This window comes from Lissotriton helveticus, chromosome 1_1 (genome assembly GCF_964261635.1).
Source record: "Lissotriton helveticus chromosome 1_1, aLisHel1.1, whole genome shotgun sequence".
In the NCBI taxonomy this organism is placed as follows: Eukaryota; Metazoa; Chordata; class Amphibia; order Caudata; family Salamandridae; genus Lissotriton; species Lissotriton helveticus.
The window spans coordinates 845,557,476-845,574,658 of record NC_136057.1 but is presented as its reverse complement, the minus strand read 5'-3'; the positions used below and the strand labels follow the sequence as shown (position 1 = coordinate 845,574,658).

The 17,183-nt window shown below is 43.9% G+C and overlaps 1 protein-coding gene across 2 annotated transcripts in view; it reads right to left on the bottom strand.

Annotated features, from left to right (window-relative positions):
• Positions 1 to 17,183, bottom strand: part of TXNRD1 (thioredoxin reductase 1) — a 219,407-nt gene that overhangs the window by 2,347 nt on the left and 199,877 nt on the right. For both annotated transcript variants that reach the window (XM_078675001.1, XM_078675009.1), the window contains 12 exons: positions 14,589 to 14,711; positions 13,581 to 13,653; positions 12,999 to 13,118; positions 11,451 to 11,593; positions 11,215 to 11,330; positions 9,239 to 9,464; positions 8,174 to 8,263; positions 7,624 to 7,700; positions 6,581 to 6,737; positions 4,304 to 4,411; positions 2,439 to 2,534; positions 1,559 to 1,693 (listed from right to left, as the gene is read on the bottom strand). In XM_078675001.1, coding sequence (XP_078531127.1) covers positions 1,559 to 1,693; positions 2,439 to 2,534; positions 4,304 to 4,411; positions 6,581 to 6,737; positions 7,624 to 7,700; positions 8,174 to 8,263; positions 9,239 to 9,464; positions 11,215 to 11,330; positions 11,451 to 11,593; positions 12,999 to 13,118; positions 13,581 to 13,653; positions 14,589 to 14,711 — 1,464 coding nt within the window. The remainder of the gene's footprint in view (positions 1 to 1,558; positions 1,694 to 2,438; positions 2,535 to 4,303; positions 4,412 to 6,580; positions 6,738 to 7,623; positions 7,701 to 8,173; positions 8,264 to 9,238; positions 9,465 to 11,214; positions 11,331 to 11,450; positions 11,594 to 12,998; positions 13,119 to 13,580; positions 13,654 to 14,588; positions 14,712 to 17,183) is intronic.

Below are 17,183 nucleotides of genomic sequence, written 5' to 3'. Positions count from 1 at the left end.
GGGTGTTCCCAGAGCGGTGCCTTTAAAAACAGGCACCGCAATGGAAATGCCAAAAACAGTTCCTGCACGGCATGGGCTGTAAGGTCCATGCCGTGCAGGAACTGGTGTGCATGAACACATGTGGGCACATGTTGTGGCCCCCTGTGTGCATACACAGGCTTGAGGCACCTTTGTTTCCTCTCCGCCAGGGTTTAAATGGAGTAAGAACCTTCATGTAAACCCTGGTGGGGGGAAAACTGGTAATAAGCTTGGCGGGACCACAGCGGTCCCACGAAGCATATTGCAGCACCTAGACCGCCACGCCACCTCCAGGGAACGGCGGCTCCCTGGTGGTGGTCCCATGGCCGCTCCACTCATAATGGGGCTGTCAGGACTGCCACCACCGCACCCCTGCGAGTCTGGCGGTCTGTGGACCGCCAGTCTCTTAATTGACCCCTCAATGTCTATCAAATGGATAAAGGCTAAGATCTTCCAGCTTCCAAAGAAATCTCTGAAGCAGGTGTAGTAAACTACTGAACTATTTTAGCATGTAACTGTTACAATAAACAAAATGAAAGCTCGCATTCAGCTCTCTACAGCCAATGCATCAAGTGCATCAAAACAATTAATTATTTTACTGGTAGTCGGACAGAGCAAAACAGATTAATGATTAGGCACAGACGCCTTCAACCGCTGAGCTATATAATCATTAATCAGATAGAATAAAGCAAATAAGAACAGAAGTAAGATGTCAGCTAATGGGAACTGTAAATTTGAGTTATCTTTGGGTGCAATGATCTCTATAAGAATATTAAAAGTGAATTTCGGGCAATCATCCTTAAGGATCTGAGTGGCTCCACTGGCCATCCTTCATAGGGATGTGCCAGGAGAAGTATCTCCCTCCAGCTGAAGGGTTTTGTAGGTAAGATTCTAGTGCCAAGCGCCTCCCTGTACTGGACTCTGTAGCTTTTAAAAATAACCCCAGCCACCAGCAGTGACTTATTCCCACACCTTCATCATTATTTCCTCAATTTCTTACCACCCACACCGTGACACCAACCTCAAGCCATGGTGTGGTGTGTATGTAGGGATGCAGCCAAACATTATTCAACTCTACCTTTTAGGTCAAATGATACTATAAAAGCACTATTAATCGCCATCTAAGTGTAACTGTTCAAGAATTGAATGTGAGCTCAGAGTGTGCAAGGAGAAAAGCCTTTGCTGAAGGTGTTGACATCTCTGGAGGATCGAAGCAAATGCTGTCAGAAGTGTAGTGTGGGCAAGGGCTTGTTAGATGCCAAGGCTATGTGCTACAGAAGAATACTGAGAGCTGATCAAGGTGGACAAAGTTATAGAAAAAGGTTTTAAGCTATTTGTGAGAAGACACGTAGCGATTAATGTCAATACCCATTTATTTGTTGGTTTCTGTTAATACGGCAGTAATCTGCTCAAACAATATTCAGTTTTGACTCCCTAATAATAACATCATCAAGCTATTGCCTCTTTACAGGAATAAGTCTGGCTTGGCAATAATTGTAAGATGTTTTCCCAAGTCAAGTGCCATGCCTTAGGTACGTACCTCTGCACAGACTGGGTGGATTCCTATTGTGCTGTCGAGCTGTTCTTTCGTGAGTCCACATTTGATGGCGACTGCAAATCCCTGGGTGATTTCACCAGCATTCGGCCCAAGTATGTGAAATCCTAAAACACGTTCCTAGACGGAGAACAGAAATACATCAGTGATGGGATGAGGCAAGCATCTCGGTTTCAGCAGACTTGGCAGGCCACTTGAATTATGCTTCCACTTTTATCCCATATTATTCGCGTAGACCGGGGTTCTCCTGTGTTGGTCCTCGAGGACCAGATCCATGCCAGATTTTTAGCATCTCTCTATATAGATAAATGTAGTTACCTCAAAAATTTGGCATGGATTCGGCCCTCCAGGACCGAAATTGGAGAAGCCTTCGGTAGATCATGGGAGTCTTCCAATACAACACCCGGGTGCTTCTTAGCAGTTGATGAGGACACACTCTGTGCTTCACAGGATGTGCAACTGACAGTGACCTGGAAGCACTGCCCAACAAATCACACTGACAAACAAGCCTGAAGGCAAACAGGAAAATTCATGTACAAAAGTTGGTGGCACTGGCAATGCCAACAAGGGAAATAGCCAGCCTTCCACACCTCTTCAAGCACCACAGAACACAGATTTTAGGACAATTCCATTACAGGAATGCCCCAGCTCTATTGCATTCTGAAGCCATTATCCTTCACTGTGGATTGTGCTCCAAAAGGCCTTTTCATTAGAAATAAAGTGCAAGTACTGTAACGTAGAGTTGGAATCTCAAAACATCATTGAGCTTCCATTTATCTAGAGACTTTTAATTAACTGCCCAGCTCTAAAATTAATGGTGTTCTTTCCATTGAGGGATACAATGCAGCTGTGGGAAATCACTCACCTGGTCTTTTTTATTGCAGATGACCTTTGCGTAGCACTTATTGCTGTCCCTCGCCGGAACCGTCCACTCCAGCGGCCAAAAATAACTGTGATACACCTGGGATTCAAGAAGAATATTGACATTGATTAGAAAGTGAAGAGCAACTAACTATAAAAAATGCAGGATTTTATTAACAATATGCTTAGTTAATCCATAGGGTTGATTGAGCTGATGCATGTGTGAAAGCCAGCATTCAAAATATACAACACACTGTATGTCGAGAAGAACTGTTAAGATCTTGTGGAGGTGCAAAAAAATTGGGAAGTGTGAGGAGGTTACAAATGTGACGGGTTTACATTATTACAAGTGCATTATATTCTATGGCACTTATAACAAGGCAGACAGGATATCCATCACGTTTGCGACAGAGTACCCCCTACGCTAAACTTTAAACTAGGCTCTAAGTCCTACTGATAATAATAACCATCTTAGACAACGCAATCCATATAATACTCTAGAGCAGCACAATCTTAGGTTAGTCAAGCTATTCCTGCCAGGATATCGGAAGCACAGACGCTTTGCATCCCAGAAACATTAGAAAATCTAACAAGTCGAGAACAGAAAAGAGAATTAGGAGGAAACTGAGGAGGTTCTGTCATGAGATCAAAATAGGAGATGAACAAGGAAGTGAATTAGGAGATGAGCTAGCAGGTGATTCAAGGGGTGAAACAGGTGGTGAAGAAGGAGGTTAGCAGTGTGGTGAATCAGGCGCAAGAAGATGGGGTGGAATAATGAAAACAGAGAGATAATAATGAAAACAAACAAGGAAGTGAGTGAGACGGTGAATAAGGATGCGAATAGGGAGGTGACCAAGGAGGTGAACTAGAAGATTAACAAGGAGTCATTTAGTAAAATAGCGTGCGGTGATCAAGGAGGTGAGTCAGGATCGGAGCAACAAGGTCAGGTAGGAGCTAAAAAGCAAGCACAGCTAGAAACTGAACAACGAGATGTGTTATGAGTTGAATAATGAGGTCATGAACAAAGAAGCCGGTTAGGAAGAGAACGCAGAGATGAGTTAGATGGTGACCGTGGAGATACAAGCCTGGCAATACAGAGTATGATAATGACTGAAGACCATGTAGAGAGGAAGCTATAGAATGGCAAAGAAGGAAGGAATTAGAGATGTCAGTGGAGAAGCAGGATGAAAGAGAACGTTTGGAACAATTATTAAAGAGAAAGCTGATGGTAAACAGATGCACTGTGATTGAGAAATACAGAAGAATTTGTCAAGTTATATTGTGAAGTACAGTTATGGCTAGGGAGCTGGTGATTTTAATGAGTTGAAACTGGACCTCATAGACAGGACAAAAAGGCAATGACAAAGATGGCACTGACTAGTGAGTCAGTCATGGATATATGGGGTGCCGAAAGATGGATAGATGGAGCGGTGGGCTGGTAGACAGAGTCTTTCAAGGCTTACGAAGTCTAAAATGTGGAAAAGTAAGGGTAGAAAGTTGGAGATGAGAGAGCTCACGGGCATGACAAAAGAAGGGCCGGGGTTGGAATTTAAATGAGCTCTTAACATTAAAGTGATCTCTAGAGTACCACACTGTGGCACTTGTGGAAAACCTCAGTATTTTTAAATCAGCGTGTATATATTTATGTATAGTTTTGCAATATTTGTCAAGGAACCATATTGTTCGTTTTATCATAGAATACCAGACTGCAGAATGAAGGGCTATGAAAGGCCAGTTTCAAGTTTTCTTACTTCTGATGCTACAAACTCATTTCCACGTGAGAGGGAATGTTATCCTATGGCGTGGTTGGGATTGTTCTCTGTGCTGCCTTTTACCACTGGCACGCTGCCTCATATACATAAGAATTACCTCGATGCTGTCTTCCCCGTACTTCTTCAGAGCACTGTCCTCCGAAAGCCCACATGCGCCATACTCCAGGGGCGTGAAGACGGTGGTAGGAACATTCACGTAATCACACTACAGAGGGATGGAACGAAAAGAGGTGTTATTGTCAAAGCAGTGTTAAGAGTACGAACTCTGTGAAACGTGCACAGTCGACAATGATTCAAGTCTAAAGAAATGCCCTGCTTTTGCTACATCATTATATATCTAACTTGCTAGATTCCACCGCAGTGTCACAGATTATCTTCTGATCTGACCTAACTCCCAGTCTCAGACTCTCACATAAACAGCGCCAGGGGCTTGTAACCTTTCCTGAAGCTAGGCTGCCCGGGTCAAGAGGCTCTCACGCCCAGACGGGGTCCCCTTTCCCGACATTTGTGGCTCGTCATCCATCTTACTCTTGAGTATTTAGTGTGTGGTACTCTTCCCGCGGTGGTGGTGGTTCGCTGTGCTCCGTGGCCTCTTCCTAGGCCCGGCTTACCCTGCAGACCAGGCGTGAGTGATATAAGTTATAAAGTAAGTCAGAGCCTTGCACACGGGTCAGCTCGTTCGTAGGGCCGAGGGCACGTGCCGCACCTGGCCTCGTGGCAGGGTCGGCGCTGCCCACGTGCTGTGCACACTCTCTAACAAAGCTGCAGCGATAGCTGACTGGAAATGATCGGTGTCTCTTCAGAATCAGCAGCATACAGGCGCAGATCTTGTGTTCGGTTCCCGCCTGAGAGCGGCAGGTCTGTGCGCGCGGCGATGCCTGCATCAGTATTCCGTGCACGGCGCGCGCTGCGTCAGTACCTTTGATGCTTCCTACTTGAAAGTAGGCAAATCATCGCGCCCCGTGACCAGCGCGCACTCATCAAACCCAACGTGAACATGAAAGTCGGTCCCTGATCTGAAAGGGGGTTATTTTTGATGCAGGGTGTTTCTGTGTCAGACAGACGCCGCTCTTTTATCTCCTGTTACAGATGTGTTTTTTAATAGACGGCAGGCCTGTAACCAAGCCGTGATCCCAGCCTCCCAGAGCCTTTCTTATTGTAGCTGCTTCATTGTCCTCTCTGAAGACTAAACACCCCCAGTGACACACCACCTACACATGGGAAAAGCACCCACAGTGGTACTGGGACGGAAAATACACAAGCCCATGAAAAGCAACCCATCAGCCGGTGCATGGAAGTCAAAATATAGAGTTGTGTGGCCGCCAAGACCAGTCCCACACGTTGGTTGGGTCCATTAGGATAGGAAGGGTGCCATGGGCAAGCTTGCCAGCAAAGCAAGTAGCCCCCTGACTGCAGGACTACTAGTAAAATACAATGAACAGGGTTCCGTGGGCTCCTAACGTCTGTGGGTCCCGGTGCCACTGCACCTGCTACACCACTGGTCGCTGCATCTGATGAAAGCACCAATGTTTGCATAGCTCGGCTCTCTTATGACTACATCTGAATATTACAGGCTGGGTCAAAGGTGGAGACTACCATGATGGATTGGACTAACAGTCTGATTTGGTACAGCACACACTGCAGAATCATGGCCGATACTCTTTGTAAGGACTTGGCATGGATGGGAGACGGATTAGGGAACAAGGCTCGCAGGTATGATCGCAGCAGGTGCGTTGAGCCACCAAGGATTCTTAACATTGCGCTCATACTGTGCACTTACATTTCCCACTATAAACATATGTGTCCCTGTTATTCAAGAGCGGAACCTGCAGTTTCATGCCATTTACCAAAGCTGCCCCATATTCAACATACAAACACTAGACTTGTCTATATCAAAAACACATGTCATTTTCTACAGAGTATGTGTCATATACGCCAATACAAGGATCTGAGGCGAGGTCAATGCTAAGAGGCCATTGTCAAAAGCCTTTACTGTCACCCTTCCTTACAAATTTGTGAAATGAGTTTGGCACCTTTGGCCACGCCCCATTGGGTGTGCAGTGCCTTTGAATCTCATAGTTTCCCTTTAAACCCAAACATTCCCACACAGGTTTAACACACCTACAAAACAGCTAGTGGCTGAAAGAACCAAGGGGTGATTGAAGGAAAACGTCTGTGCTTCTTCCTTATTCTTGGGGCCTCACATTCCATCCATCCCCAAATGGGGGAGAGTGAGGAATAAGCCATGGTCATGTGATGTTGTCACATGGAACGGGAAACACAGTTGGTGACACGTATGGGGTAATGCTTCAGTTCCATCTCTTTGCTAGATTCTACGCTATTTTCTTCAAAAATCTCTTTGTAGTGATGGTACCTTTAAGGTTGATCCTCCATACAGCCTCCGTGCCAGCAGCCGGCCTGCCTGGATGGCCACCGGCGTGAGCTCCAGCTTGTCCTCCAACACATCACCAATGGCATAGATGTATGGCACATTGGTCTGCTCTTCATCGTTCACGGGGATCTTTCCCGTCCTGCACAAAGTAAAGAAGACAAATGTGAATGTGATCGAAGTCTAACACAAATATCTCCTAATAAATGGTTTTGCCCCTGCAGTCGGGTACTTCAGTCCAACTTGTTCAAATGAACAAAGACTGTGCATCCCAGAATGTAATAGCTTCTAGATTACAGCCCAGCCTGTACCGCTGTGTCTCTGAGACAAAGAATCCTCCGGTAACACTATAGCACTCACATAACGCAAGCTGTTGCATGGCAGGTGTGAGTATGTCTTACAGTCCAAGGCCTCTCTTTCTATCTTGGTCCTTGGAGTATTGCTTTTTTCCATGATAAATGCAAAGATGTGAGTCCAGAATGTAATGAAAAACCCGAGACTAGATGAACTTCTCACCTGACATAGCCATCTTGAGAGTGTCAGGTCAAAGAGACCGCCGGGCTAAAACCTTTGTTTAGAGACAATTCATAGTGTGGGTGCTGTAAAGCCCATAAATAGAAGAACTATGCCGACACACTCAAAGCTAGAAAATCAAGACAGGTCCTAGGTGAACAGTTAAAGGGTCAGACCAGCACTTTGTTTGGGTGAGACAAAACCAGTCATCCTAGCAGCTACCATATCCCCTCTGTCATGTTCAGTATAATCCACCGGCAACTCTACCCACACACAGGCCAGAAGAAACACTCCCAAAGGGTATTCTTTGTGAGTGAGATGCTTCAAGGGACCATGGGGAGCAGGGGGCAACAGACGTCCCAACCTGACAGATCAAGCACGACAAAAACCTTAAGTATCCGCCACGTTTGGTGATTATTATTGCTCATTAATTCAAGCTCCTATTGAGTCCCTGAAACGACAAGCACATCACTCCTCCTTTGAATCTGCCACAGAAGCACAGCGTGCCGCCTTACTTTTCATTGATCTTCACGCCAACGGTGTCTAAACCGATCTTTCTGGTGCAGGCATCCCTTCCAATGGCCAGCAACACCTGCGGAGAGCAGATCTTGTGTTAGTATTACATTAGCAATGCATTGGTCTGAACAACTCCTTTTATGAAGGGGTTTCTGTAGTGCAAAAGGTTTGTAAGCAGATCTCTCTGCCTGGCGAAAATGTTCATGATGGGAACTCTGACAGTACTCACTTCAATGAAATAGAGCAGTTTAAGTAGTAAATCATCTAGGTACTGAAACAGTACTCTCCCAATATATCACATGCGTGAAATTTCATATTTAAAATATCACAAGCACTACATATGTATGTATGTATGTATTTGGCATTTGTACAGCGCAAACCTAGCCGAAAGCCTACATTGACCTAACCAGCTACTTGCATGGGAGGCCGTGTGTGAGATTTCACAGTCAACAAAGCAGCCAAGCAGATACTCATTCAACAAAAAATAGGGTTTAAGGACAAGTGTGGCATTGTTGTGGTAAAAGAAGTGCATTGCTATGAAGTACTTACCGTGTTGTATTCCTCTGTGATTTCCGTGCCATCTGAGCTTTTTGCTGTAACCTTCAGTTTCCCTGGTTCTCCTGGCTCAATTTGTTCAATCTGCAAGAAAAAATACAAGTGCCATCTTAATCTTTATGGCCAAAACGAAAAGTTCACTTGTGTTGAATAGGCCCTTTCCTTCTATGAACTACAAAAGCAGTATAGACTCAGAAATAACAAGGACAGTATTAGCAATATAAAGATACCATAGGACCTGCCTGCCATGCATAAAGTTTGCCCCTTTATGTAGTAAACATTCAACTGTTTCAGTGTAACAGGGCAAATGCAGGCACTTGATGAAATACCTGCTTTACCAACTCTCTCTTGCAGACCCTGTCAAGGACCCTTCAGCTGCGCTACTTCATCAGGTTAAAATACTTGTCAGTATTTCAACAAATGAAAATAATTTTTTTACGTTATTGGACTTTTTAATATTATTTTCCACAGTGTATTATAGTGATTAATTGCTTGTCTACAGTATGACGCACACAATATTGATTATCAATTATTAAATATGCGTCAAAACGGAGAACCTTTCTTTCACAGTGTACCTACTGAAGAGTAAATGTGTCTATATTGTATTGTGTATGTATGTTTTTGTTGCTCTTCTGCTGTGGCAGGCATGTTTTTTGGGTCACAGCATCACTGTCTATAGATAAATATTTCCTACATAAACTTGTTGTCAGAGATGCCAGTACATAGGCAGCCTATAAACAGAGGTGTTACACCCACCACATTCCACGGGAAGCCTGGAGAGTAGCAATGCAGACTGTCCTGTTACCCACCCATCACTCTATAACATCTACCCCGGAAGAACGCCACAGAACAGTTCTCTCCCATGGTGTCATTTCACAAGGCTGCTTCTGCAAGATTGCATTGTCCTGCAAATCGCAATAAAGTACTTAATCAGGATCCAGAAGTTTGGGCTTTTTCTATGCACCTTTACTTTTTTTTACAAAAAAACTCTGTCTACAAGGTGTTTATATGACGGTTACTAGACGGAAATTCCCAAGCTACATTTTACATTGTATGTACCTTTGTCGGCACGAAGCTTCGAATAAACTTGACACCATGTCCTTCCATGTAGTCACCGATTTTGTTGGCAATTTCTTGGTCAAAGCCTCTCAGCAGAATGGATCGCACCATCACAGTGACATCAAGGCCAAGACCAGCGAGGAAGCCTGCACATTCAAGGGCGACGTAGGATGCGCCAATCACCAGGGTCTTCCCAGGGCAGTACGATAGCGAGAAAAGATCATCGCTGAAAAATGGAAAGAAAATGAAGTTTCTTTATTTGGAAAGAATCAGAGGCAGGGAACATGTTCTCACAACCTGACATAAAATAACTGAGACAGTGGCATCTCCCTCACCGGGAGTATCCTCAACTAAGAGGACATTGTCATATTGTCCGAGGAATTAATTATAGCATCAGGACCTCTGCCGAACAGTCTGCAATTTACACAACAAAAGCCTTGTAAGTCCCAAGTTTGTAACTTCATGCTACAAGAACATTTGCAATCTAGCAAGCTCGCTTTTAGGGTTACTCATAGGTAAGTAATGTCCTGACCTGTTAACTTCACATTCATCAGTTCAGCCACCCTTGATTCTCCATTTGTCTTCTAAGGTGCCTACACTTTAATCTTTCCCTGCTAGCTCTCTAGATGTCCTGTGTAGAGCGCCCCCATTTTACTACCTTGGAAGGGACCGCTCTACAGGTGTTGCCACATCATTGCATTCACAATGGCACTGGACAGCTCATAATAAGTAGACCTGAGTGCCAACTGCATTCCACAGCACCTAGATTGTCACTATAGGAAAACTCCCTTCCCCACAACATGGCACTTTATTCAGAGACGGTCTCTAGAGACAAACGAACTTTAAGGCAATACAAACTTCTTTTCATTGAAATTGCAACTTTCTTCGAGTCCACTTTTCTGAAGGGGCTTCATGGGTGACAGTTGGTATCTTATAGATTTTTGGGCTGACATGACAGCGTACCTATCTTTAAGAATGCATACATTGTTTAATGCCATCTTCACTCATACTTTTTTGTGCTGCATTTTTCATTAATCTTGTAGTGTATTTGCTTACAATACTCTTTGTCAGAAGGATGTACTTTTTGACTGAAGTTATTTTCTCTTTTAAAAAGTAATCTCTTTTCATAAGTAATCTCACAATGTCACAATATTCTGTGTCTCACAAGATGTGTGTTTTCCTTTTGAAACACCACCGGCAGCATTGTTCCATCTCATGGTATGACTGTTGTATGAATACAGGACATGTGTCCGACCGCAAACATTCTTGGAAGACTTGGTTTCCTCGCATAGGAGTGTATCCAAAGCTTGACCGTGTACTTCGCCCAAGGGATGTGTATCATCCTTGGGGGTGTACTCTCAGCATAGTAACAATATTGCTTGGGTGGAAACCACTGTTGTGAACCGATACGTGACATGTGATGTCACAGTACTGTAGATCCAGGACTATCCAAACAATTAGAAAACCGAAGGCAGTATTGAGCAATGCTGACATCCTTGAGGTCTACATAACTTGACTTTAAACTGCTTTAATACAGTACAATACAGTCAGTGTTTAGTTTTAATTTAAAACTAAAGTTTGCAGAATTAGCTAACTTGCCAACCTAGTGTAGCTGTGTAACCATTTGTTGTCTGTATCTGCCAAAAAAATTCGCCAGCCCCAGGTCAGTTTACTGGGGGTATGACATTAGTGATTTAAAGCCTTGGAAGTACACACATTGTCTACTAGCTGGAGCATCTAAATACAGGAAGAGAACATGTTACAAGGGGGTGAGGGGCTGAGTCATCATTCCTGAAGTCTTCATTTGGATTAACTGAGACATTTGAACCACTTTGAACCATTAGGAAACTAGTGTGTCCTTCTCAACAAAATCAAATTGTTCCTAAGTGAAAATGCTTTATTTGTAAGTGTCCTGCTTCAACATGCACTTTCCGTGTCAGATGGAACTAACAGCACCTCCTTTCATTCAATAGTACCTGGTGATGCAGTACTCCTTGTCTCCTGGAATACCCAGGTACCGCGGCCTTTCACCAGTTGCAACAATGAACCTCTTGGCTGTGTGGAATTTCTCTGTCCCTTTGCTATTTGTTGACTGTAAACAAAGTGACACAAAAAGCAGTTAGATTTGTCGTACCTTTCGACACATGAACTCAGAAAGCTTTTGTTGTTTTGCAAAGAGCTTACAGAAACGAAGGATCAAGTAAGGTCCTACCTTGATCTTGTGGGGCCCAACAAATTCTCCGTAGCCATTCTCGTACTTGACCCTGTTCTCAATAAGGGCCACTCTGTAGCCCCAATTCAGAGAATTGATATAGTTCTTCACAGCATCGGTCATCATATTCCAGCTGTGCTGTACTGTTGATTGAAACATTGGAACATCGTTAGCGGTGTGGGGGTCCTCTTCAGATTCCGCAGTGCCCACTAGTCCTCATCATTAGTTGGTATACAACAGTGAACAGAATGACCTTTTCAAGGCGCTAGCTCTGCTAACTATATTATCGAAACATCTGTTTCAGAAAATGAGGCAGTTTACTACACCCTTGGAGTTACTAATTACAAAATTACTAATCGCTCCTTGCATTGAAGTAATGTTCTATCAATTAGAAGCCAATCAATGTTGTGTGGTCCATATGAGAACCAGAGCGGCAGTCTACTCCGATCTGCTCTTCTCCCCACATGTGATGCAAGTGCATACCTTATTAGGTCTTCAGGTGAAGTCTTGCCTACCTAGAGCCTAACGGTGGAAAAGTATATTTCCTACAAACCTGGCTCCGCAATATCTCAGTGCTACATGTGAACCTCTCTGCTTTCTCCTTCTAAATCTAACATTTTATTTCCTCCCAAGGTATCTTCAGAACTTCCAACACCGATGAGCATCTCATGACCACCCTCATGAGTGGTCCATACGATGATAAAGTCAAAGATAATATAATCTATATATGCTTTTCCGATGAATGCCCAAATATCAACTACACTCAAATGAAAGCACTCTGACATCCAGATGTGCACACCCAGAACCCACTTTTTGTAGGGAAGGGCAAGAGGTGCATGGGTACAGATTGTCATTGTGCAAATTAATGAATGTGGGCACCTAATACAATATATATGCAATGAAATAAAAAATACAAGATATCACCGCCTCCTGTATTTCCTGGTTTTGGGTCACTAAGAAAAAGTGTGTTCTGAACAGGACAGAACCTCTTACAGTGCAGACACTGTGCACTGGTTGTCGGTTGTTATTCTTATATGTATGTGTAAAGCGACACTACAGCCTCTAGGGTTTCCTTGTGCTGAGCAGGTGTGTGTGCCTAACCTGCCTATGGTAGGTTGGTTAGTTGAAAAGCCAGGTCTTTAGCTTCTTGCGGAATTCAAGAAGAGAGGAGGGGGCTCTGATGTGGAGTGGGAAGCCGTTCCACACTTTAAGAGGGATGTTAGAGAATGCCCTTCCTCCAGATCCTGTTCTGTCTATGCATGGGCTATAGGAGAGTATGAGTCCTACAGAGTGGTGGAGTCTGGGTGGATGATGGAAGGAGATGTGACTGTTCATTTCGTGGTGGGGGCTACAGTGTGTAGGGTCCTGAATGTGTGGAGTTCCACATCCCTCCCTGAATGTAGTCCTCACTTTGCTACTACCAGCAGCTTTTCAATAACGTATTTTTCTGGTACTTGAAAGTTGAAGAGTGGTGTTCCCTAGTGAAAAAATGTCTACCACCCCATGTACATCGAACCCCACAGGCGATGTTCGCCGGCTTGCATTTACCTTTCTCCTCCACCTGCCAACCATATTTTCGGGAATCTTGTAAGGCTTGTCCCAACAGGGCTGTCTGATGCATCAGTTTTTTGGGAATGCAGCCTACATTCACACATGTTCCTCCCAAGCCTGGAGCAAAAGATAAAGGAATGGAACATTATTTTAGCACGTAGCAACAATGTACAAGCTTCAAAAAGGCAAAGACTTTTTTATCAATAAAAGCAAAATGTCTTTGCCTTCCATTTGAATGTTCTACCGAGAAGTACTATTTTGCTATTGCGATCAACACTAAACGGCGTTTACCAAATGGATATTTCGATATTCTGCACTTAATGTCTGCAAAATGACCGTGCCATGCGCTGAGGTCTGGTTTTGTTTGTTGATTTTGCACAAACATAACAGGTTACTTACAATGGTGAAGCCATCAGAAGTAGGAATGATCTTCAGGAAAGTAATACTGTCTAATAAATAAAGAGCATCTCTCTGATGTATCTCTCTTAGTACACAAAGTCTTTATGAACAGCAGCCTGCAGCCTCTCATCACTCTGGAGGGGAGCCTGCAGGATACTTGAGTATTTCAAGTAAACTTACCCCACTTGGTGCCCACAGGAGAAGGTGTGACATAGTCCAGCACCATGACTTTCTGATCATACTGGGCTGCTTCCTGCGGACAGAACGAGATGTAATCAACACCTTAGTACAAGGCATGAGACCTATCTGAGTCATAGGCTAGCTGTTTATGATGAGCTTCTTGGCGCTAGAATCTGCACGTATGCCCCTCTTAGCACGGATGATGATCATCTGTAGAGTCTGATGGTCTTCGCCTTGCTCTCACAGACATATGGTAACTAAAGAGTCTACTGCCCATCTCGCCTCTTTTAATGCCATCTTGCATGCAAGCAGTCATGCAAAACTGCTACAAATGTACCTTTTTGCATGTAAAGAAGTATTCGATTTTTCCTTTTCTTACACAGCTTCTATTCTTTGTTGTTATTCGCCCTAATTGTTTATCTCACTTCTCTGCCTTCCTTTCTTTTCTCTTCATCTCTTACATGCAGTTCTCACCTCACTCACTTTTCTCCCCTTATATCTTTCGTCTTTTTCTTGTCTATGTGCTCATTTCTCTTTGTCTTCTCTAGTTTTTCTGCTATCACTCAACTTTTTCTGTATTCATCTTGCTTCTCTTTCCTCAAACTTCTTTCTCCCCTCTATTCCCATCGCCTCTTCTTCGGTCGCTGTCTCTCATTTTTTTCTGCCTCTTTGTAGTTTCCTTCTCTGATTTCTTTCTCTTTTTTCTTTCTATCTTTCTTCTCATTAGTTTTTTCCACTGTCTCTCCTTCTCACTGTTTCTCTCTCAACTATTTTACTTTCTTGCCCTTTCTCTGGCTTTCTTTTGCGTACTCGCCCTCTCACTTACCTACTCACTTGCTCTTTCCCTATCTTTAGGGCACTACCTCCCTATCTCAGCTTCTTTCTTCTTTCTCTCCCTCGCTCTTTCTTCGCTCCTACTACCCCTCTCTCTTTTGCTTCAATACTCGTATCTGCTCCTTTCCCTCATTACGCTTGCGTCTTCTGGCTCTACTCCCCACTCCCTCTTACCTTGGCTGCTGCAAGCCCTCCGGAGCCACCTCCGATGACGATCAGGTCAAAGTCATAGGAGTCTTCTTTGCAGTCATCACCATTCACTTTGAACAGCTTTTCGACTTTACTTTCTTGGTCCGCCTGAAAAGAGAACCACATTACATTACATTACCTCACAGGTTCAAGTGTCTTCAGAACGCACCTGTATGAATGTCATCATCACATTATAGGGTCACTGAAAGCCATTTACGAAGTAAATACAATTCTTCTTTCAATACTGACTCCGAAGGTTCATCACTGCAAACTCAATGTATCCAGCCTCTAGAAGATGGCAAAATCCATACCGCAGGAAAAACTGTAAAGAGATCGCTCTTCAGTAAAGGAGCACGAAGGAGCACTGATTGTGCTGATACAGTCCCAGCTTCACATAAGACCATACAACACCACCCATCACAATACCTTGTCAGTGAACATGCTTTACAAAGGCTCTCAGTGATGGTGAATGTTGGGAAAAACTAAAAGTCATTGAGCTCCGGATCCACGTAGCTCGACTTCATTGATCAAACGTGCTTGGCCAATGCAGTCAATCTTTTTTGGGGTACAGCACTAATCTAAGTAGAAAGTGCTGTGGAGTTTAAAACCGCTGCTAATTAACCACAAAGGGAGGCGGATGTGCCTCGTTTTAGGCACACACGGAAGTTTGCCATTACTCAGAAGTCCAACCTTCGTTGATCTCTGCCCCTCAGGCAGGCTGTAGAGTCAGCAAGTACAGACAGGTTCTTCGCAGGAAGAGAAGGCTTCTCCCGGAGACTGGTGACAGAGTGAGCAATCCACCTTCCCTATCTCCGAGGCATTGCACCAGCATCTGATGGAACAGAGGTGGGTTACTCAGCATGAAGTAACAGGAACTGAGCGAACAACACAAGAAGACGCGATCAATTGGGCATCCGATTGTTCAGAGGAAGAAGGTCCTTAAAATCATCTGTCCAGGTGACCCAAGAGTGGCCTGCTGTTTATTAACTGTTTTGAAAGTTAATATTCCTTCCAGCAAAGTGCTGCACAAAAAATTATAAAATGCAGTTGATCATTGCTACGATCAATGTCAAATACACTACTTTGGAGGCGAGCTGAAGGAGTGGCATGAATAAAGATGGCAGGTCAAAAGCAGGTTTGAAAGATCAGAATGAAGAGCGTCTACATAGAAGGAAGGCTAATGATCCTGCAGATTAAGCTGGGAACCCGCCCAGTGCTGTTATAGGGGCCAATGCTTCCTGTACATGTACAAAGCATTTTTGTGTCCACAACGCTATATAAAATAATGTTGCCACTCTGTTTCGCAACCTTTCTTTTACATTTCTAGAAAGCAATGACTTGACTCATTAGAATATTACAACTGAATCCATGTCGCCGGGGTAGGTATAGCTGAACCAGTGCAGTGAGAGTATTGTAGCCTGCTTGTGGGAACGAAAGGCTCTTCCTCAGCAAAGAACCAGGAAGCCTTTTTGGTCGGCCATCACTGGTCCACAAATGTAAACCTATCTTGGTCACTATGTGATTGAAATAAGATCTGGAATACAAATATAAAAGGTGACCCCTGGAGTTTTGAAGGCTATCAAGCGGGTTCACCAAGTCTCTCTCCTCTGCCATCCAACTCCCTCATACCTCTGTGCACTCTGTTGTGATTGGACCACAGCTTGTGCTCGTGGCCCAAGCTGTGTGGTTCATGAGGGGGGATATTGGATAGTATGCTCCGCAGCGCAGAAATAATTACAGATATAAAATAAAAGTGCAGTGTCTAATTTACAAGATAGAAGCAAGATCTTAATCTTCACGTCATTTCACTAAAACAACAGAAGGGCAGAGGGACCCGTGGAAAGTCAAAGAAGTCTATGGTTTGGTGTTGGGTGTAGAGACGACTCTACCTTTATGAACCCAGATTACTGGCTTGAATACAAAAACGTTGGGAAAAGAGTTCCCTGGGGAAAACTGGTGATGGAGTAGGAATCTACTTTCACAATTTTGGCAGCTGACAAGCAGGGTTTGGGACCCCAGTCCTTCGCTTAGAGCCATTTGGTAGGTTAGTGGCGTAGTTAGGCCTATGGCTCTGGTGAATTAGGTGGGTTATCAAGAAGATTTGGAATTCGATAGGTCCTCGATATTTTTGACACAATATTATAATGACAATATATTTGTTTCCAATATTCTGTCAGTGATCCAGATTTACACGTGCAATCCTATCAAAACAAATCGAGTAATGCATTTTCCTTTAGCACCTCAGTGAACTTAATTTGTATTTATAATGTGGGTGTAATTAAAGTGCACATTAAAGAGTCAAGTATTATTTGTTAGCATCAGCATGAGACATTTGTGAGTCCAACTACTCAGAAAGCATCTCGTCTGCTTCCTACTGTCTACTAAAAGTGCTGACATGTCAACACCGCCCTGTGGAACAGGAGTCACTGTAGCTGCAGAGAAGACCATGTAAAAACAAAGTAGGACCTCGTATAAATGACAACGTGAACACGAGGCACCTTGGGCGGCTGAGATGAAGTACTCTATTGGATCTCAAACACTCTTAACTCGCTCACTAACTCATTCATGCATTCACTCCAG